The following is a 22,166-nucleotide window of genomic DNA, read 5'->3' as shown; positions in this document are numbered from 1 at the left end:
CAGCAGCAAGTGATGGCTTCTAAGACACACAACAGCAAGTGATGGCTTCTAAGACACACAACAGCAAGTGATGCTTCTAAGCATCAGCAAGTGATGGACACACAACAGCAAGTGATGATGGCATCAAGTGATGGCATCTAAGACACACAACAGCAAGTGATGGCATCTAAGACACACAACAGCAAGTGATGGCATCTAAGACACACAACAGCAAGTGATGGCTTCTAAGACAACACACAGTGACAGCAAGTGATGGCTTCTAAGACACACAACAGCAAGTGATGGCTTCTAAGACACACAACAGCAAGTGATGGCTTCTAAGACACACAACAGCAAGTGATAAGCATCAGCAAGACACACAACAGCAAGTGATGGCTTCTAAGCATCGCTTCTAAGACACACAACAGCAAGTGATGGCATCGAAGACACACAACAGCAAGTGATGGCATCTAAGACACACAACAGCAAGTGATGGCTTCTAAGACACACAACAGCAAGTGATGGCATGCCAGCAACACTTTTTATAAATGTTTTATTTAAATCACAACAAAGAAGACATGTGAAAGACAAAACTGTACAGATAAACATTCCAGATGCCAGCCCAGTCCAACCCAGATTCTTCCCTGTCGGACATGGGATTTGAATCAGCAAACTTCCTGCCTTTGTCCTGCATCGCTAAGCTCTAGGCTACCTACCTGGAGGCTGAGATGTTGATGACGAGGGGGTCCTGGATGAAGAATGGAGCGTTGTCGTTCACGTCCTGTACATAAACAGTGACCGTGGCGGTGGAGTTGCGAGGGCTGGCGGGGGACGAGTCTATGGCGCAGACATCGAAAGTGTACAACGTGGTTCGTTCTCGGTCGAGCGGAGCGGCGGTGATGACATGTCCCGTGTGCTGGTCGATGATGAACATGCCCTGGGAGCCACGCGACAGGAAGTACAGCACCTGGCATTAGAACAGATTACAGTAGATTAGATTACAAAAATTAACATCACTTTTAAGGCTTAGTGAGGCCTTCATTAACCCTTTGAATGTCTAGATAGATGGCTTCCATTTGTTGACAAAATGGCAAAAGTGTTATGCTACATTTGGCAAATGTTCAGGGGGCTCAGGAGGCATAGGTCTCTAGTCAAAGGTGGTACACTATGTAGGGACTAGGGTGCCATTTGGGTATGAGTTCAGTCTGTGTACCTGGCTGTTAAACCCTTGGTCCAGGTCAGTAGCAGAGACCTCCAGCACCAGGGAGCCAATAGGAACATCCTCAGAGAGGTCAGTGGTGTAGCTGGGGCTGGTGAACTGGGGGCTGTGGTCGTTGACGTCCAGGAGAGTGACCTCTACTGTGGCCGTGCTGCTCAGGGCCGGAGAGCCCCCGTCAAGGGCTGTCACTGTCAGACTGTACCTGGCCCTACGTTCCCTGTCCAGCGGTCTGGAGGTGGAGAGAACACCTGACTTCCTGTCCACACGGAAGTCACCTGACGGGTCCCCCGCTAGAAGACAGAGGGAGAAACAGAGGAGGAAAGAGGAAGAGGGGCGAAAGGGATACACAATATGAAAGGTCAATCTCAACATTGTGATCAATGGATCAATAGATCAGTCAGTCAGTTATTCCTCTGATGTACAAGTAGTTGGCTCTTACTTGTGATCTTGTAGGTCATCTCTCCGCTGTCCCCAGTGTCCTGGTCAATAGCTCTGAGGGTGAAAAGCTCAACAGCCTCCATGTTCTCAGGCACCTCCAGACTGTAGTACAGTCTACTGAATGCTGGGGCGTTGTCATTCTCATCCAACACCTGGATCCTCACTGCCACCCGGGCAAAGTTAGGAGGCACGCCACCGTCTCGGGCATACACTGGACAAAAGGGAAGATTAGGAATTAAACAAGACTTCAGCAGTCTAAAAGAGTTTGTTATGTTTTTATTAACTAAATCATATTGTGTTTCTTAGGGAGATTGTAGACAAACAGAGAGAGCTGGAGAGAAAATAACACCAACATTACCATTGCACCACTGATGTATCCCATAAAAACAGAACTATAAAAACATGGCCAGTTTGGAATGTTGGCTTGTTCATTTATCTCTATTGTAAAGCAGTGTGTCAGGGCTATCGTACCTCTATTGTAAAGCAGTGTGTCAGGGCTATCGTACCTCTATTGTAAAGCAGTGTGTCAGGGCTATCGTACCTCTATTGTAAAGCAGTGTGGCAGGGCTATCATACCTCTATTGTAAAGTAGTGTGGCAGGGCTATCGTACCTGTATTGTAAAGCAGTGTGTCAGGGCTATCGTACCTGTATTGTAAAGCAGTGTGTCAGGGCTATCGTACCTCTATTGTAAAGCAGTGTGGCAGGGCTATCGTACATCTATTGTAAAGCAGTGTGGCAGGGCTATCGTACCTCTATTGTAAAGCAGTGTGGCAGGGCTATCGTACCTCTATTGTAAAGCAGTGTGGCAGGGCTATCGTACATCTATTGTAAATCAGTGTGCCAGGGCTATCGTACCTCTATTGTAAAGCAGTGTGGCAGGGCTATCGTACCTCTATTGTAAAGCAGTGTGGCAGGGATTTGAATAACTATTTTTGGGTCCAGGAAGTACCACCTGGTTCTACCTGGAACCAAAAAGGGTTCTGTCTGGAACCGAAAATGGTTCTCCTATGGGAACAGCTGAAGAACCATTTTGGAACCTCTTTTTAAAAAAATGTACCCCTTTTTCTCCCCAATTTCGTGGTATCCAATTGTTAGTAGCTACTATCTTGTCTCATCGCTACAACTCCTGTACGGGCACGGGAGAGACGAAGGTTGAAAGTCATGCGTCCTCCGATACACAACCCAATCCAACCGGGAAGCCAGGTGCACCAATGTGTCGGAGGAAACACCGTGCGACTGGCAACCTTGGTTAGCGTGCACTGCGCCCGGCCCGCCACAGGAGTCGCTGGTACGCGATGAAACAAGGACATCCTTACCGGCCAAGCCCTCCCTAACCCGGATGACGCTAGGCCAATTGTGCTTCGCCCCACGGATCTCCCGGTCGCGGCCGGTTATGACAGAGCCTGGGCGCGAACCCAGAGTCTCTGATGGCACAGCTGGCGCTGCAGTACAGCGCCATTAACCACTGCGCCACCCGGAACCTCTTTTTCTAAGAGTGTGGGTTACTCATATAATGGGACAGTTACCTGTCAGAGTGTACAGTTTTTAGACCTCTCTGTCCAGGGCTTCAACGGTTAGGATTAGGATTAAGGATCAGGGTTAGGGCTAGGAGTTAGGCTGAGGGGTTACGGGTTAAGGGTCAGGGTTAGATGTTATGGTCAGAGCCAGTTACCTGTCAGTGTGTATTGTTCCTGTGCCTCTCTGTCCAGGGCTTTAGTGGTGGTTATAACACCTGTAGCTGGGTGGATGCTAAAACCCTCGTCAGAGATGCCTCCATATGTCACCTGGCCGTTGGTACCTGGAGAGAGAGAGAGAGAGAAAAAGAGAGAGAAGGAGTATATGAAGTCTAACCCTAATACTATCTGTCAGCAGCCCACACCATCCCCTTGGCCCTTACCCTTCAACTGAAGGGTCTGGATAGGTATTAACACAGTAGTAGGGTGGAGCTTCCATATTACAGATACCGTTTGCGAACGTAAAAGGGTTAGGGCCAAGGGGATGTGGTAGGGAGAAGGATTGGAGCCGGCTGTGCAAGTCAAATCAACACTTTTCATTTTTTATTTAATTTAAATTTTACCCCTTTTTCTCCCCAATTTCATGGTATCCAATTGTTTAGTAGCTAATATCTTGTCTCATCGCTACAACTCCCGTACAGGCTCGGGAGAGACGAAGGTTGAAAGTCATGCGTCCTCCGATACACAACCCAACCAAGCCGCACTGCTTCTTAACACAGTGCGCATCCAACCCGGAAGCCAGCCGCACCAATGTGTTTCGGAGGAAACACCGTGCACCTGGAAACCTTGATTAGCGTGCACTAAGCCCGACCCGCCACAGGAGTCGCTGGTGCGCGATGAGTCAAGGATATACATACCGACAAAGCCCTCCCTAACCCGGACAACGCTGGGCCAATTGTGCGTCGCCCCACGGACCTCCCGGTCGCGGCAGATCCTGGGCGCGAACCCAGAGTCTCTAGTGGCACAGCTGGCTCTGCAGTACAGCGTAATCGACACTTTTCATAGGTTGCTGGGTCCTATTCCATTCAGTCATGTTATACTTTGAACCCTCTCTACCCCAGGACACTGAAAACATTCGCAAATAAGTGTTTGCGAAAAAAAACTAAACTTGTTTTTCTCACCTAAAAGAGCAAACACAGCAGCATTCCTGTTTTTATTTGTTCGTAGTTGGTTTTGCTGTGTAAGCGGGTGGCTGGGCTGCACAGGCCGGGCGGAGGCTGGTAGATTGTATGTGTGTGTGTTGTGTTGTGTTTGTGTGTGATAGCGTGCTAACAGAGAAAGACTCTGGCACCATCACCTTACCCCACTAATCACCCTGGAGAGAAACTTTAAAATCCTTCTGGTTTATGTGCTCTTGACTAACTCCAGGGGAATGTGAACACACACACACACACAGACACACACAGACACACACACTCACCGTCCCCCAGCACGGTCTTCAATTAAAACCAACTGTTACTGACGGTGCTGATGATGTGAACATGCATTGAACACATGGAGGATCAACACTTAGAACAAGAGGCTCTGCTGGCTGACACTGAGTTCTATTATTTTAAAGAAACAGTACAGCAAATATGTAGTCTGTCTATATGTGTCTATATGTGCTTGTCAGTGCTGTATACTATGTGTGTAACGACGAGATCTCCTGTGTTAGTCTACTGAGCTCAAGCCACTCTCACCTTGGTCCAGGTCGGAGGCCGACACTACCAGAACAGTGGTTCCTGCAGGCTGGTTCTCTGTAATCTGGGCTTGGTATTGGTTCTCCTGGAACCAGGGCACCTGGTCGTTCACGTCGATGACCTGGACAGACAGCAGCTGGCTGGATGAGAGTGCTGGTACCCCGTGGTCCTGGGCTACGATGGTCAGGTTCAACAGGTCCTGATCCTCCCGGTCGATGGCCTTCAGGATAGACAGAGAACCTGGAGGAGAGGAGAGGGGTTAGAGAGAGAGTCTGGGGTGGAGGAGAGGAGAGGGGTTAGAGAGAGAGTCTGGAGGAGAGGAGAGGGGTTAGAGAGAGAACCTGGAGGAGAGGAGAGGGGTTAGAGAGAGAGCCTGGGGTGGAGGAGAGGAGAGGGGTTAGAGAGAGAGCCTGGAGGAGAGGAGAGGGGTTAGAGAGAGAGCCTGGAGGAGAGGAGAGGGGTTAGAGAGAGAACCTGGAGGAGAGGAGAGGGGTTAGAGAGAGAACCTGGAGGAGAGGAGAGGGGTTAGAGAGAGAGTCTGGGGTGGAGGAGAGGAGAGGGGTTAGAGAGAGTCTGGGGTGGAGGAGAGGAGAGGGGTTAGAGAGAGAGCCTGGAGTGGAGGAGAGGAGAGGGGTTAGAGAGAGAACCTGGAGGAGAGGAGAGGGGTTAGAGAGAGAAGAGAGAACCTGGAGAGAGAGTCTGGGGAGAGGAGAGGGGTTAGAGAGAGAGTCTGGGGTGGAGGAGAGGAGAGGGGTTAGAGAGAGAGCCTGGAGTGGAGAGGAGAGGGGTTAGAGAGAGAACCTGGAGGAGAGGAGAGGGGTTAGAGAGAGAACCTGGAGGAGAGGGAGGGGTTAGAGAGGAGTCTGGGGTGGAGGAGAGGAGAGGGGTTAGAGAGAGAGCCTGGAGGAGAGGAGGGGTGGAGAGAACCTGGAGGGAGAGAGGGGTTAGAGAGGGAGTCTGGGGTGGAGGAGAGAGAGGGGAGCCTGGGGTGGAGGAGAGGAGAGGGGTTAGAGAGAGAGCCTGGGGTGGAGGAGAGGAGAGGGGTTAGAGAGAGAGCCTGGGGTGGAGGAGAGGAGAGGGGTTAGAGAGAGAACCTGGAGGAGAGGAGAGGGGTTAGAGAGGGAGCCTGGGGGTGGAGGAGAGGAGAGGGGTTAGAGAGGGAGCCTGGGGGTGGAGGAGAGGGGTTAGAGAGGGAGCCTGGGGGTGGAGGAGAGGAGAGGGGTTAGAGAGGGAGCCTGGGGTGGAGGAGAGGGGTTAGAGAGGGAGTCTGGGGTGGAGGAGAGGAGAGGGGTTAGAGAGGGAGCCTGGGGGTGGAGGAGAGGGGTTGGAGAGGGTGCCTGGGGGTGGAGGAGAGGAGAGGGGTTAGAGAAGGAGCCTGGGGTGGAGGAGAGGGGTTAGAGAGGGAGTCTGGGGTGGAGGAGAGGAGAGGGGTTAGAGAGGGAGCCTGGGGGTGGAGGAGAGGGGTTAGAGAGGGAGCCTGGGGGTGGAGGAGAGGAGAGAGTTTAGAGAGGGAGCCTGGGGGTGGAGGAGAGGAGAGAGTTTAGAGAGGGAGCCTGGGGTGGAGGAGAGGAGAGAGTTTAGAGAGGGAGCCTGGGGTGGAGGAGAGGAGATGATACAGATTACAGGATGAAGAGAGACTCTAAGGAGTGGAGAGGGCCTTATGAGCCCTGGTCAAAAGTCGTGAACTTAGCTGGGATGCAGGGTGCTATTTGGGACACAGACTCAGCCAGTCCCTCTCCCTACCTAGTGTGCAGTCACACCCTTTTAAAGGTCCCCATGCTCTCTGTCCAGCACAACTCTGCTAGCTTCAACTTTTACTGCTAGCTTCACAACTCTGCTAGGTTCAGCTTTCCCTGCTATTTTATTTATTTTAATTTTACTAGGCAAGGTTAAGGTTAGGTTAAGAACAAATTCTTATTTTTAATGACAGCCTAGGAACAGTGGGTTAACTGCCTGTTCAGGGGCAGAACGACAGATTTGTACCTTGTCAGCTCGGGGATTCGAACCTGCAACCTTTTGGTTACTAGTCCAACGCTCTAACCACTAGGCTACCCTGCCGCCCCAGCTTCACTTCTCTGCTAGCTTCATCTTTCACCAGTCATTCCTCCCTCTCCGTCTGAGGCCGAGCGTTGCTCCTTGCCAAGGGCTTTACTTACCTACACACACCCACCCACCCTGTCCACCCAGTCCACCCATTCTGTCCACCCAGTCCACCCTGTCATCTGTGTGTGTGTGTGGACCTATTCCCATGAAAGCCCAGACAGAAACAAAACACCAACAACAAAAAAACGTGCAGACTGCTGGGAACCATTAAAGGAGCGATTACAACTGCATGTGTGTGTGACTCAGTCCCTCTTTTGAGACTTTGATAACACCGACACGCACACACTATTTGCCGTTTGGTCTTCTGGGCTTTCCTGTGGTGTGTGAGACACGTTGACCCCGGCTCCACCCCTCCCCCACCAATCAGGAACCAAGGAGCCTCATGGTCGGCCGAGGGGATGAAAACAGGAAGCTGTCAAGATCTATCAGGTGTGTCAGAGAGAGAGCGTGGCCATCTTAATATGGTTTCAGTATATATGTGTGTGTGTATATATATGTGTGTATATGTGTGTGTGCGTGCAGGCATGGGTGTGTGTGTGGTGCCCATCTTGAACTGGTTCCAGCCATGCAGGTAGTTGACAGTATAATGACAGTATAATGACACTATAATGACAGTTAATATCATGAGTTAATCCTCTGAGCACCTGGTCTGCTCCTGTCCTGTCAAGCGGCCCAGGCCAGGGTCTACGATGACAGGAGAAACGGTCCCATCTCTACACATTCTGTTTTGGTTATGTTCCCATTACACCAGCACTACAGGGAGCTGTGTAGGAGAAGCCTACTACAGATCATGGTAACCTTGGATCCTTCTGGGTGGAGGATGGGTGTCTCCTAACTCTATTAGGGGTTCTTTCCCCCTCCTCTGGGCTCAATGGAAATATTAAATCAAACTATGTGTGTTGAGTTTTCTATGTGGGATGATTTTTTTGCCCTTATAGATGGCTTGCTCTAGGTCTGAGAATCCGCCCCTGAAGGTTTTCATTGTCCTTTTTTATCAACTTGTGTAAGACGACTCTGTTCTCTAGACTCATTTGATTAATAGAAGGAACTAATAGAGTCTAACATGAGATAAAACAAGGAGAGCAAGGAAACCATTTTTACCTTAGTTCACCCCATCTTCAGAATCGTGACTGCTCTACTCTAATACAACCATGCATATACGTAAGCCAAACAGAACAATTGGAAACATCCAAAATAGGTTTTCCATGCTTCTCTCTCTCGCTCTTTTTCTCTCTCTCCCTCTCTCTCCTCCTCCTCCTACCCATGTGCTGTTAGTGACCAGGCTTGGGATGGGATCACTGAGGAGTCACAGCGGCTGAAACTATTCCAGCCACTAACTCTGACCATACTAAAGGCTCAGGGGCTAGTTATCTCAGAGCGTACGGCGATCCAGAGAGAATACAACAAACCCAACAACAGAACCACCACCCCCCTCCTCCCTCCTTCTCCTCCCGCCTCACTCTCTCTTTGACTGTTGCGGCTCATTAAAGCATGAATCTGAAATGAGTCAGTGCTGTGCCCTCTCTCCTCCTTTGCTCCCAGGGCCAGGTAATGAGAAGGAGAGGGAAGCCCTAATCTCAGCACTGCACGGCAAGCCTGGTGTGTGTGTGTAATCTCAGCGCAGCACGGCAGGCCTGGTGTGTGTGTGTAATCTCAGCACTGCACGGCAGGCCTGGTGTGTGTGTGTAATCTCAGCACTGCACGGCAGGCCTGGTGTGTGTGTGTAATCTCAGCGCAGCACGGCAGGCCTGGTGTGTGTGTGTAATCTCAGCACTGCACGGCAGGCCTGGTGTGTGTGTGTAATCTCAGCACTGCACGGCAGGCCTGGTGTGTGTGTGTAATCTCAGCGCAGCACGGCAGGCCTGGTGTGTGTGTGTAATCTCAGCACTGCACGGCAGGCCTGGTGTGTGTGTGTAATCTCAGCACTGCACGGCAGGCCTGGTGTGTGTGTGTAATCTCAGCACTGCACGGCAGGCCTGGTGTGTGTGTGTAATCTCAGCACAGCACGGCAGGCCTGGTGTGTGTGTGTAATCTCAGCACAGCACGGCAGGCCTGGTGTGTGTGTGTAATCTCAGCACTGCACGGCAGGCCTGGTGTGTGTGTGTAATCTCAGCGCAGCACGGCAGGCCTGGTGTGTGTGTGTAATCTCAGCACTGCACGGCAGGCCTGGTGTGTGTGTGTAATCTCAGCGCAGCACGGCAGGCCTGGTGTGTGTGTGTAATCTCAGCACTGCACGGCAGGCCTGGTGTGTGTGTGTAATCTCAGCGCAGCACGGCAGGCCTGGTGTGTGTGTGTAATCTCAGCGCAGCACGGCAGGCCTGGTGTGTGTGTGTAATCTCAGCGCAGCACGGCAGGCCTGGTGTGTGTGTGTAATCTCAGCACTGCACGGCAGGCCTGGTGTGTGTGTGTAATCTCAGCGCAGCACGGCAGGCCTGGTGTGTGTGTGTAATCTCAGCGCAGCACGGCAGGCCTGGTGTGTGTGTGTAATCTCAGCACTGCACGGCAGGCCTGGTGTGTGTGTGTAATCTCAGCACTGCACGGCAGGCCTGGTGTGTGTGTGTAATCTCAGCACAGCACGGCAGCCCTGTCCATTGCGTGTCTAGCAGTGTGTGTTTACTGCCAGCCTCTCCTCGCTGTGTCCTTCTGCTGTGGAAAAAGTAGTTAAACTCGGGCCAGATAGCTGGATCGTTACTTACAGTGGTGTTATTTGTTACAGCAGTGTTGGTGGTGGTAGAGCTTAGCGCTCAGGTAGACAGGCCTACCCAACATACCGGGATAACTTCATTAACTGTAATTCGTCTCTCACACGACATCTCTTCACACATCCCTGTTTATACTGTTTTAAATTTGCTGGGGCCTGATTATAGGTTGAAACTTATGAGACTCTCTCACAGACCCAACCACATGGAAGCTGGGAATGTGGTACCAATGGCCTTCTGACATCACACCATGTGTTTACAGCACAGATGGTAACTACATGATTGTTCTGGTGAGAAAACAATAATGTATGCCAGTGTTACCGACCAGGTTTTAACCCGGTTGTCTGTGTGCCACAAGGCTGTGTTATCCAGCTGAGCTAAAGCTTAGGCATTAGCTTGGGGAGCTAACAAAAGTCTTCAGGTCTCAGACTAGGTTACCTTTTCTTTGAGCTTCCAAACCACTTTCATTATACTAGGAGTTGTTTAAATGACCCACCAGTATTAGGGTTGAGGCTGAATGTCCCTCCAGCGTTGCCAGTCTCGATGAAGTAGCTGACCCGTCCGTTCTCCCCCTGGTCGGCATCTCGCGCCACAACGTAGAGAACCACGAAACCCACAGGCTGGTCCTCCATGACGCTAACCGCGGATGGCGAGCTGAACACTGGAGCGTTGTCATTCTCATCTGTCACAAACACCCTCACCGTCACCGAGCCCCAGCGCCGTTGGCTGGCATTCAGGGCGGAGTCTGTTGCCTGGACGACCAGGATAAGGGAGGAAGTGACCTCATGGTCCAGTTCCTGTGCCAGGGTCAGGACGCCAGTGGAAGGGTCAAGCACCAGGAGGTCAGTGAGGTCAGGGTACTGGAACGTAGTAGAATGAAATATAATGTTTTTAGACCAGGGTACTAAAACAGACTAGAATATAATATAATATAACTTTATTAGTCCAGGGTACTGAAACAGACTAGAATAAATATAACTTTATTCGTCAAGGGTACTGAAACAGAGGAGAAGAGAACATAACTTTATTAATCCATTTGCAGAGATAAATCATTATTCTGCTCTACTCCCTAAACAGCTAGTTTATGGGGTTAGGTGCCTTGCTCAAGGGCACAATGGCAGGAGATGGTCTATTTGCCAGTGATTTCATCTCCAACTTTCACGACCGATCTGGAATTTGAAACAGCAACGTTCCTGTTACTGATTTGCTTCTCTAACCTGTGGGTCTTAACCCTAACCTCCTAACCCTAACCTCCTAACCCTAACCTCCTAACCCTAACCCCCTAACTAGGGATGCACAATATATTGGTGAAGATATCGGAATCAGACAATATTAGCTAAAAATGCCAATATCAACATCGGCCCGATGTGCAAAAGCGATGTCAAAGCTGACGTGCATACCTATATAACGTAGGGACATGGCGTAATGACGCCACGTAAAATTCCAACACAGAATTCCTGACCTGGCCCACAATGTCTGCTGTGTGGATCGAGCAGTCAACAAGTCCAGCAGTCATTTGAAAGAGTAAGAAAATGTCCGCGAGAAACTCAAAGGCAAAATCCATTAACACCAAGATATTCTAATTGATTGACCTTGACAACCAATAATTCTCTGTCGTGGGTGATGTTGGCATTCGCTGACTGGTTGAGCAGTGGTACATACAAACGTTACCAAGTGTGCTATTTTTCAGATGTTGCCCTACCGGAGTTACACAGTATTTTTGAAACGCACATCCATGAGCTACTTGCTATGGGCGTCACTACTATTAGATTCACGACTGACATTTGGACCAGCGATGTCAGCCCCATGAGCATGCTGAGTCTGTCAGCACAGTGGGTCGTCGAGGATTTATTTCATGCTCATGAATGTGCTGGTTGTCATACCACTGCTGCCATTTCAATGGCATTTGAGAACATTGGAAACTTGAACACACTAGCTAGCTCCAATCGAACAAGTGACTCAACAAAAAGCTCATCAACTGTGCCTACAGCAGATGTGATAGCCTCTGTCATGGCATTGAAGCGCCTGCTCAACAAAACTGCCGACACAGGCTGTGAACAAGCGATTCGGTGGCATTCTCTTTACTGTGTCGCCACCATGCTGGATGCTATGGACAATAACCGCTACTTCTTTAACAGGCATTCTCTCTTTACTGTGTCGCCACCATGCTGGATGCTAGGTACAATAACCGCTACTTCTTTAACAGGCATTCTCTCTTTACTGTGTCGCCACCATGCTGGATGCTAGGTACAATAACCGCTACTTCTTTAACAGGCATTCTCTCTTTACTGTGTCACCACCATGCTGGATGCTATGGACAATAACCGCTACTTCTTTAACAGGCATTCTCTCTTTACTGTGTCGCCACCATGCTGGATGCTAGGTACAATAACCGCTACTTCTTTAACAGGCATTCTCTCTTTACTGTGTCGCCACCATGCTGGATGCTATGGACAATAACCGCTACTTCTTTAACAGGCATTCTGTCTTTACTGTGTCGCCACCATGCTGGATGCTATGGACAATAACCGCTACTTCTTTAACAGGCATTCTGTCTTTACTGTGTCGCCACCATGCTGGATGCTATGGACAATAACCGCTACTTCTTTAACAGGCATTCTCTCTTTACTGTGTCGCCACCATGCTGGATGCTAGGTACAATAACCGCTACTTCTTTAACAGGCATTCTCTCTTTACTGTGTCGCCACCATGCTGGATGCTAGGTACAATAACCGCTACTTCTTTAACAGGCATTCTCTCTTTACTGTGTCACCACCATGCTGGATGCTATGGACAATAACCGCTACTTCTTTAACAGGCATTCTCTCTTTACTGTGTCGCCACCATGCTGGATGCTAGGTACAATAACCGCTACTTCTTTAACAGGCATTCTCTCTTTACTGTGTCGCCACCATGCTGGATGCTATGGACAATAACCGCTACTTCTTTAACAGGCATTCTGTCTTTACTGTGTCGCCACCATGCTGGATGCTATGGACAATAACCGCTACTTCTTTAACAGGCATTCTCTCTTTACTGTGTCGCCACCATGCTGGATGCTAGGTACAATAACCGCTACTTCTTTAACAGGCATTCTCTCTTTACTGTGTCGCCACCATGCTGGATGCTAGGTACAATAACCGCTACTTCTTTAACAGGCATTCTCTCTTTACTGTGTCGCCACCATGCTGGATGCTATGGACAATAACCGCTACTTCTTTAACAGGCATTCTCTCTTTACTGTGTCGCCACCATGCTGGATGCTAGGTACAATAACCGCTACTTCTTTAACAGGCATTCTCTCTTTACTGTGTCGCCACCATGCTGGATGCTAGGTACAATAACCGCTACTTCTTTAACAGGCATTCTCTCTCTACTGTGTCGCCACCATGCTGGATGCTAGGTACAATAACCGCTACTTCTTTAACAGGCATTCTCTCTTTACTGTGTCGCCACCATGCTGGATGCTAGGTACAATAACCGCTACTTCTTTAACAGGCATTCTCTCTCTACTGTGTCGCCACCATGCTGGATGCTAGGTACAATAACCGCTACTTCTTTAACAGGCATTCTCTCTCTACTGTGTCGCCACCATGCTGGATGCTAGGTACAATAACCGCTACTTCTTTAACAGGCATTCTCTCTCTACTGTGTCGCCACCATGCTGGATGCTAGGTACAATAACCGCTACTTCTTTAACAGGCATTCTCTCTCTACTGTGTCGCCACCATGCTGGATGCTAGGTACAATAACCGCTACTTCTTTAACAGGCATTCTCTCTCTACTGTGTCGCCACCATGCTGGATGCTAGGTACAATAACCGCTACCTCGATGTAGACAAGAAATAGGGTTTACATGAAATGTTACAGACGCAGCTGGACAAGATGGAAACGGATACAGTGATAGTGAGCACCGAGGAAGAGAGGCCACGGACAGACAGAGCTGGACAAGATGGAAACAGATACAGTGATAGCGCGCACTGAGGAAGAGAGGCCACGGACAGACAGAGCTGGACAAGATGGAAACAGACACAGTGATAGTGAGCACCGAGGAAGAGAGGTCACGGACAGACAGAGCTGGACAAGATGGAAACAGACACAGTGATAGTGCTCACCGAGGAAGAGAGGTCACGGACAGACAGAGCTGGACAAGATGGAAACAGACACAGTGATAGTGAGCACCGAGGAAGAGAGGTCACGGACAGACAGAGCTGGACAAGATGGAAACAGACACAGTGATAGTGAGCACCGAGGAAGAGAGGTCACGGACAGACAGAGCTGGACAAGATGGAAACAGACACAGTGATAGTGCCCACCGAGGAAGAGAGGTCACGGACAGACAGAGCTGGACAAGATGGAAACAGACACAGTGATAGTGCGCACCGAGGAAGAGAGGTCACGGACAGACAGAGCTGGACAAGATGGAAACAGACACAGTGATAGTGAGCACCGAGGAAGAGAGGTCACGGACAGACAGAGCTGGACAAGATGGAAACAGACACAGTGATAGTGAGCACCGAGGAAGAGAGGTCACGGACAGACAGAGCTGGACAAGATGGAAACAGACACAGTGATAGTGCGCACCGAGGAAGAGAGGTCACGGACAGACAGAGCTGGACAAGATGGAAACAGACACAGTGATAGTGCGCACCGAGGAAGAGAGGTCACGAACAGACAGAGCTGGACAAGATGGAAACAGACACAGTGATAGTGAGCACCGAGGAAGAGAGGTCACGGACAGACAGAGCTGGACAAGATGGAAAAACAGACACAGCCACGGACAGACAGAGCTGGACAAGATGGAAACAGACACAGTGAGTGGAAGAGAGGCCACGGACAGACAGAGCTGGACAAGATGGAAACAGACACAGTGATAGTGCGCACCGAGGAAGAGAGGCCACGGACAGACAGAGCTGGACAAGATGGAAACAGACACAGTGATAGTGCGCACCGAGGAAGAGAGGTCACGGACAGACAGAGCTGGACAAGATGGAAACAGACACAGTGATAGTGCGCACCGAGGAAGAGAGGTCACGAACAGACAGAGCTGGACAAGATGGAAACAGACACAGTGATAGTGAGCACAGAGGAAGAGAGGTCACGGACAGACAGAGCTGGACAAGATGGAAACAGACACAGTGATAGTGCGCACCGAGGAAGAGAGGCCACGGACAGACAGAGCTGGACAAGATGGAAACAGACACAGTGATAGTGCGCACCGAGGAAGAGAGGCCACGGACAGACAGAGCTGGACAAGATGGAAACAGACACAGTGATAGTGCGCACCGAGGAAGAGAGGCCACGGACAGACAGAGCTGGACAAGATGGAAACAGACACAGTGATAGTGCGCACCGAGGAAGAGAGGTCACGGACAGACAGAGCTGAAACTTCACTGCTTGACATGTATGATGAAATCCTGGTTGAGACTGAACAAATGAACGAACCAACACAGCAAGTAAGTGAAATAAATAGATTTTGATGATGTTTTACTGATAATGGGGACGTAAATGCCAACAAAATAACTTTTTGGTCAGGGTGGTGTGTTTGTGTGTGTGTGTGTAACCTTTATTTAACTAGGCAGTTAAGAAAAAATTCTTATTTACAATGACGGCCTATCCCGGCCAAACCCAGATGACGCCAATTGTGCGCCGCCCTATGGGACACCCGGATGTGATACAGCCTGGATTCGAACCAGGGACTGTAGTAACGCCTCTTGCACTGAGATGAGATGCCTTAGACAGCTGCGTCCATGTGTGTCTATTAACAATGTAACTATACTAGAATGCTTAAAAGGCCACTAAAATGTTAAATATCAGTTATCAGTATCAATTTTTGGGGGGCAATGAAAATATTGGATATCGGTATCAGCCAAAAATGTCATATCAGTGCATCACTACTCCTAACCCTACCTGGTGCAGGATGGAGTAGGTCAGCAGGCTGTTGGGCCCTGATCCGTCCTGATCCGAGGCCTGGAAGGTGTAGATGGACGCCCCAGGCTCCATGTTCTCAGGTATCACCACGGTAACGGGGTCCCCCGGGAAGCGGGGTGCATGGTCGTTGCTGTCCTCCACCTCGATGTCTAGCTGCACCAGGTGGCTGCTGGGTAACGTCATGGAGAAGTCATCCACCTCTATCTGTAGTGTGTAGCGGGCGGAGCGCTCATAATCCAGCTCCCTCGCCAGGTACACGTCACCTGTCTGACGGTCCACCATGAACGTTCCGTCTCGGTCTGACCCGCCCACCACCGTGTAGGTCACCTGACCAGCCTCAGGGAGCTCAAAGCCATCATGTGACCTCACAGAGCCAATCATAGAGCCTGGTTTGGCCTCCTCGACGGAATTAAAGGACATGGAGAGGGAGTTGGCTTTGGAAGGAGCTTTGCTCGCACTCTGGACCTGTGGACAGGGAGATTGGAATTTGGTAAGCATATATCCTCAATACCACTCAGGACCTATCGTCAGACAGATATCATCAATATATTGGTGTTAAAAGTTTGTAGCTAGCTAACGTCATCACCAGGCTCAATTGTGAGAGCCGGCTGGAGGATGAAATTAGTAGCTAGCTAATCAATGTTTCTCCAAACAATCTACTGACTGTTGAGGGACATTATTAGCAACTATGAATATCCTGACAGTTAATGATAATCCATTTAGCAAGATAGCTGAATATCAACAGTCAGCAGACTCATGCTACAGGGCATTCGGAAAGTATTCAGACCCCTTCACTTTCTCCACATTTTGTTATGTTACAGCCTTCATTAAAAATGTTTAAAATCCCCCTCATCAATCTACACACAATAACCCATAATGGCAAAGAAAAAACAGTTAATTTTTTTAACAGATTTAGAAATAAAATAAAACTGAAATATCACCTTTACATAAGTATTCAGACCCTTTACTCCGTACTTTGTTGAAGCACCTTTGGCAGCGATTACAGCCTTGATTCTTCTTGGGTATGATGCTACAAGCTTGGCACACCGGAGTTTCTCCCATTCTTCTCTGCAGATCCTCTCAAGCTCTGTCAGGTTGGATGGGGAGCATTGCTGCATAGCTATTTTCAGGTATTCCTAGAGATATTTGGATGGGTTCAAATCAGGGCTCTGGCTGGGCCACTCAAGGACATTCCGAGACTAATGCCACTCCTGCGTTGTCTTGGCTGTGTGCTTAGGGTCATTGTCCTGTTGGAATGTGAACCTACGCCTGAGTCTGCACATCAAGGATCTCTATGTACTTTGCTCCATTCATCTTTCCCTTGATCCGGACAAGTCTCAAAGTCCTTCCTGTTGAAAAACATCCCCACTGCATGATGCTGCCACCACCATGCTTCACTGTAGGGATGGTGCCAGGTTTCCTCCAGACGTGCTGGCATTCAGGCCAAATAGTTAATTATCGGGTTTCATCACAGCAGAGAATCTTGTTTCTCATGTTTCTCTCTTTTGGCAAACTCCAAGCGGGCTGTCATGTGCCTTTTACTGAAGAGTGGCTTCTGTCTGGCTTCCGTCTGGCTACTCTACCATAAAGGCCTGATTGGTGGACTGCTTCAGAGATGGTTGTGCTTCTGGAAGGTTCTCCCATCTCCACAGAGGAACTCTGAAGCTCTGTCAGAGTGAACATCGGGTTCTTGGTCAACTCCCTGACTAAGGCCCTTCTCCCACGATTGCTCAGTTTGGCCCAGGAGGCCAACTCTAGGAAGAGTCTTGAGTCTTGGTTCCAAACTTCTTCCATTTAAGAATTATTGAGGCCACTGTGTTCTTGGGGACCTTCAGTGCTGTAGAAATGTTTTGGTATCCTTCCCCAGATCTGTGCCTCGACACAATCCTGTCTCGGAGCTCTACGAACAACTCCTTCGACCTCATGGCTTGGTTTATACTCTGACATGCACTGTCAACTGGGGGACCTCATAGAGACAGGTGTGTGCCTTTCCAAATCATGTCCAATCAAATTAATTTACCACAGGTGGACTCCAATCAAGTTGTAGAAACATCTCAAGGATGATCAATGGAATCAGGATGCAGCTGAGCTCAATTTCGAGTCTCATAGCAAAGGGTCTGAATTCTTATATAAATAAGGTATTTTTATTTAATTTTTGCAAACATTTCTAAAAACCTGTTTTGCTTTGTCATTATGTGTAAATTGATGAGGTAAAAAAATTATTTAATCTATTTTGGAATAAGGCTGTAACGTAACAAAGTGGAAAAATTCAAGGGGTCTGAATACTTTCCGAATGCAATGTATGTGCCTAATAATGACCATTATACATGCCTAGTGGCAATTGGAGCTACATTTTCAAATACAACGCTAAAGAATCCAAATATTAAACGGGACGCTGTGAACCAGAAACAGATTTCAACCAACCCACTATTTCCTCATTAGGAATAAAAGAAACTGAATGTTTTAAGAGTAAAAAAAAAAAAAACTGCTAGCGCTAATCACATTTAAACAGATAGGCATGCCACTGCCAGGAAAAATAATAAAGGATACAAGTAACAATAATCAGAAAAAGACATTTGAGTGATCGTTCAGATCTCGCTGCAGCAGGCAGGGCTCGGTCGTCTACAGTACTGAGTTTTTACACCTCCCTTGATGAGCAATCAGAAGAACATGAAAGACCGCGGCTTTGACGCATCACTCCCTTTGTATGGAAACAGGCACCAGAAGTTACACATATCACATATTGTTCTAATAATCCTGTTTTTCAGTTCAGCTCTAAGCAGGGGATAGAGTCACAGGGTTTAAATATCTGAGCGAGACAGAGAGAGAGAGAGAGAGAGAGAGAGAGAGAGATAGAAAGAGAAAGAGAAAGAGAGAGGACGGAAAATAAAATAGTTTTGTGCACTTATCCATTTTTCTTCTCAACAAATCCTTGTTGATGCTTAATTCATTACAGCCTACAATACCTCGATAAACCAGTTACACTATACAGCACCACTATGTTGGCAGTCACTAAACAGCCCATGCTCTTTATGAAACATAATATGACAAAGTGTGAATTAACTCCACATTAGGCGGCAAATTGAGCATCACCAAGCGTTAGAATTAGTGAGATCATATCCTTTCCCTACTGCTGTACTTGTCTTGGACGGTGTGAGGGTCTGAAATGATGACGTGATAGAAACGCGTCAACAGACAAGAACAACACAACCCTGTTTAATCCTATTACACACTAATTATTACTCACATTCTTACGTCAGAAGAACAGGAGGGAAGGATTTTTTTTTTTTAAAGTAACCCAGAGAAGCTGTTTTACTGCAGCCATGACAAGACCCTTCTATTTTCCTGGAACCTTAAAGATTCTGGGTCTGCGTTCCAAATGGCACCCATTCCCTACACAGGGCACTGGTCAAAAGAAGTGCACCATACAGGGAATAGGTTGTCATTTGGGATGCACATTGGATTTACAGCTACAGAGTTCCTTACATTGTGCTGGCCTGGCCGGTCACTATTTAGTTGTACATTAAATATTAATTAAATTAACTTGAATGGTGTATTTTATGTGGGTGCACATCCCAGGTGGTGTTGTATTAAAAGTGTTGAAGTCATTCAGTATGGCCTTGATCAGAGCAATCACAGCTGGTGATCATCATGGGCCAGATGGGAGCACTTGATTCATACCTAGTTTTCCATCTTTTACTCATAGAGAAATTCCCCTTTTGAAAAGTCAAAGAGGAGGAGAAAGGAGGGCGGAAAAGGAGGGAGGGAAGGTTGTCAGAACTCTGACATGCCTATTTGGAACAACATTGTTGTGAGGAGACATCAAGAGCAAGTTTGACTTAGTACTTTTCTCTGTACTTTAGTTTAATGTGGGATATTTGATAGGTGTTGATCTAGTAGTTCTCTGACCTTTATTATTAGGATACAGCTAGATTAGTGAGAAGGAAGGTGGTAGGGGATAGGAGATAGGGTATATGACATAGGAGATAGGGTATATGACATAGGAGATAGGGTATATGACATAGGAGATAGGGTATATGACATAGGATATAGGGTATATGACATAGGAGATAGCAATCTGAGGCAGGGCTCTCATCTGTATGTGTAGTTTACAGGTAGCGCTGTAAGAGGGAAGGAGGTAGGGGCTAGGGGTTAGGAGGTAGGGGTCTTACCTGTATGTGTAGTGTACAGGTAGCGCTGTAAGAGGGAAGGAGGTAGGGGTTAGGGGTTAGGAGGTAGGGGTCTTACCTGTATGTGTAGTGTACAGGTAGCGCTGTGAGATGGCTGGCCTCGGTCAGTGGCGGTCACAGTGAAGCTGTACTCAGCTCTGTCAGAGCGACTCAGAGGAGAGGAGGAACGCAGTTCACCTGTAGTGGGGTTCAGAGAGAAACACTCTGCTCTGGGACCTGTAGAGGAGGGAGGGAGGGAGAAAAAGAGAGAGAAAGAGTGAGCGAGAAGTGCAGCTATAAATTGTTACAGAGTCTTTTTGGAAACAATGCCAGAAGAAAACAATGCATTCCTCACATAATCACTCAACGGCAGAAAATAGCATTAAATGTAATCTTCAATCATTAACTCACACACAATCCCTCCCTCTCTCTCCCTCCTTCCATCCCTCTCTCACCTGACATGGAGTAGTACACAGTGCCGTTCTCTCCCTCATCAGGGTCATTGGCCTGTACTTTCCCCAGCAGTAGACCTGATGCCTGGCCCTCCACCACCTACAGAAGGACATCACAAGGTAAAACGGTGACTTTGTTTCCTTCTCAACGCTGACCACTAACATATCATGTAAGATCCCATCCTCTAAGGACCCTTGTCAAAAGTAATATATAATATATAGAATAGGGGGCCATTTGAGAGGCAGCCTCAGTATCACCTGCATGGTCAGTCCTCTGCCAGGCTGGCTGTGTCTGAAGGAGGGAGTGTTGTCGTTCTCATCCAGGACGGTGATGAAGGCTGTCCCTGTAGCGCTGCGCGGGGGAGTACCTCCATCCTGGACCACCAACAACACCTGGTAACTACTCTGCTGCTCCCTGTCCAGACCTACACGGGTACTGATCTCACCTGAGGGAGAGAGGGAGAGAGAGAGATAGGAGGGAGGAGGAGTAATGATGAGAAATTAAAGGGAGAGACGGTAGTCTCACAAACATACACACACGCACACATACACACACAAAGGCATGGCAGGAACCTGAACAGCTGCAGTGGAGGTTAGAATGATCAGCCCCTGGCAAGCAACTACACACAGTCCCACAGTCACAGCAGGCCAATTAGGGCCCAGCAGGAACCCTCAACACTGCAGATAACCTGATTTACTATCACAGAGAACAGACAGGCCAGGGACAGGCCAGGGGTCTGCAGTAGGAGAAGGAGTGAGAATGAATGGTCATGTAAACTGTAGTGTTGTGTGTCTATTCTGAATGCCACATCTGAAGTGCCTGTGGTAAATATAAAGTTGTTAAACGCTGAGTGTACAAAACATTAGGAGCACCTGCTCTTTCCATGACATAGACTGACCAGGTGACCTGGTGAAAGCTATGATCCCTTATTGGTGTCACTTGTTAAATCCACTTCAATCAGTGTAGATGAAGGGGAGGCAGGTTAAAGAAGGATTGTTAAGCCTTGAGATAATTGAAACATGGATTGTGTATGTGTGCCTTTCAGAGGGTGAATGAGCAAGAGAAAGTGCCATTGAATAGGGTATGGTTGTAGGTGCCAGGCGCACTGGTTTTTATCAAGAACTGCAGTGCTGCTGGGTTTTTCATACTCAACAGTTTCCCGTTTGTATCAAGAATAGTCCACCACCCAAAGGACATCCACCCAACTTGACACAACAGTGGGAAGCATTGGAGTCAACATGGGCCAGCATCCCTGTGGAACACTTTCGACACCTTGTAGAGTCCATGCCCCGATGAATTGAGGCTGTTCTGAGGGCAAGGGGGGGGGGGTGTAACTCAATATTAGGAAGGTGTTCTTAATGTTTTTGCACACTCAGCACACATTTTTTTATTCCAATCATTAGCAGTCTTTGAACTACCTGTGTGTGAGTTGATCTGGAAGTGTCTGTCTGGGTGTAAAAGTCTGTAACTGAGCCTGCCGTTGAGGCCCGTGTCGCGGTCCGTAGCCAACACCCGTCCGAACCCTGAACCCGCCGGAAGGTTCTCTCTCACGGCCAGGAAAGCCCTCGCCTGGATCAGACGGGGAGAGTTGTCGTTCTCATCGGTCACCGACACCCTCACTGTGGCACTGCCCGTCTTCTTCAGCTGCCCGTGGCCTGCCGTGGCCAGAACCATCAACATGTACATGTCCTTCACCTGGGCAAAGGTCATGGACGCACATTAAAGGGACATTACATTATAAATGAAAGTTAGTCAGACGTTTTCAGGTCTCTAAAGAGGTCTAATGTCAACATGAATGAGATCTACATGATCGATGTCAATCAAAGTGGCTTAATATGGCTGGGGGCAGTATTGAGTAGCTTGGAGGAATAAGGTGACCAGAGGTGCCCAAAGTAAACTGCCTGCTACTCAGTCCCAGTTGCTAATATATGCATATTGATAGTATATTTGGATGGAAAACCCTCTGAAGTTTCTAAAACTGT

The 22,166-nt window shown here is 48.5% G+C and overlaps 1 protein-coding gene across 1 annotated transcript in view; it reads right to left on the bottom strand.

Moving 5' to 3' along the window:
- LOC115137780 (protocadherin-16-like) overlaps window positions 1-21,894 on the bottom strand; it is a 40,139-nt gene extending 18,245 nt beyond the window's left edge. Inside the window, exons 1-11 of the mRNA XM_065024066.1 lie at window positions 21,603-21,894; window positions 20,442-20,629; window positions 20,187-20,283; window positions 19,811-19,968; window positions 15,542-16,027; window positions 10,129-10,492; window positions 4,831-5,070; window positions 3,310-3,435; window positions 1,638-1,847; window positions 1,193-1,488; window positions 696-946 (exon numbers count right to left, since the gene is read on the bottom strand). Of these exons, the coding sequence (XP_064880138.1) occupies window positions 696-946; window positions 1,193-1,488; window positions 1,638-1,847; window positions 3,310-3,435; window positions 4,831-5,070; window positions 10,129-10,492; window positions 15,542-16,027; window positions 19,811-19,968; window positions 20,187-20,283; window positions 20,442-20,629; window positions 21,603-21,894 (2,708 nt within the window). The remainder of the gene's footprint in view (window positions 1-695; window positions 947-1,192; window positions 1,489-1,637; window positions 1,848-3,309; window positions 3,436-4,830; window positions 5,071-10,128; window positions 10,493-15,541; window positions 16,028-19,810; window positions 19,969-20,186; window positions 20,284-20,441; window positions 20,630-21,602) is intronic.
- Between the last annotated feature and the right edge of the window lie 272 nt (window positions 21,895-22,166).

Source organism: Oncorhynchus nerka, linkage group LG11 (genome assembly GCF_034236695.1).
Source record: "Oncorhynchus nerka isolate Pitt River linkage group LG11, Oner_Uvic_2.0, whole genome shotgun sequence".
Lineage (NCBI taxonomy): Eukaryota > Metazoa > Chordata > Actinopteri > Salmoniformes > Salmonidae > Oncorhynchus > Oncorhynchus nerka.
The sequence above is the reverse complement of the archived record's forward strand: the minus strand, read 5'-3'. Positions and strand labels throughout refer to the sequence as shown.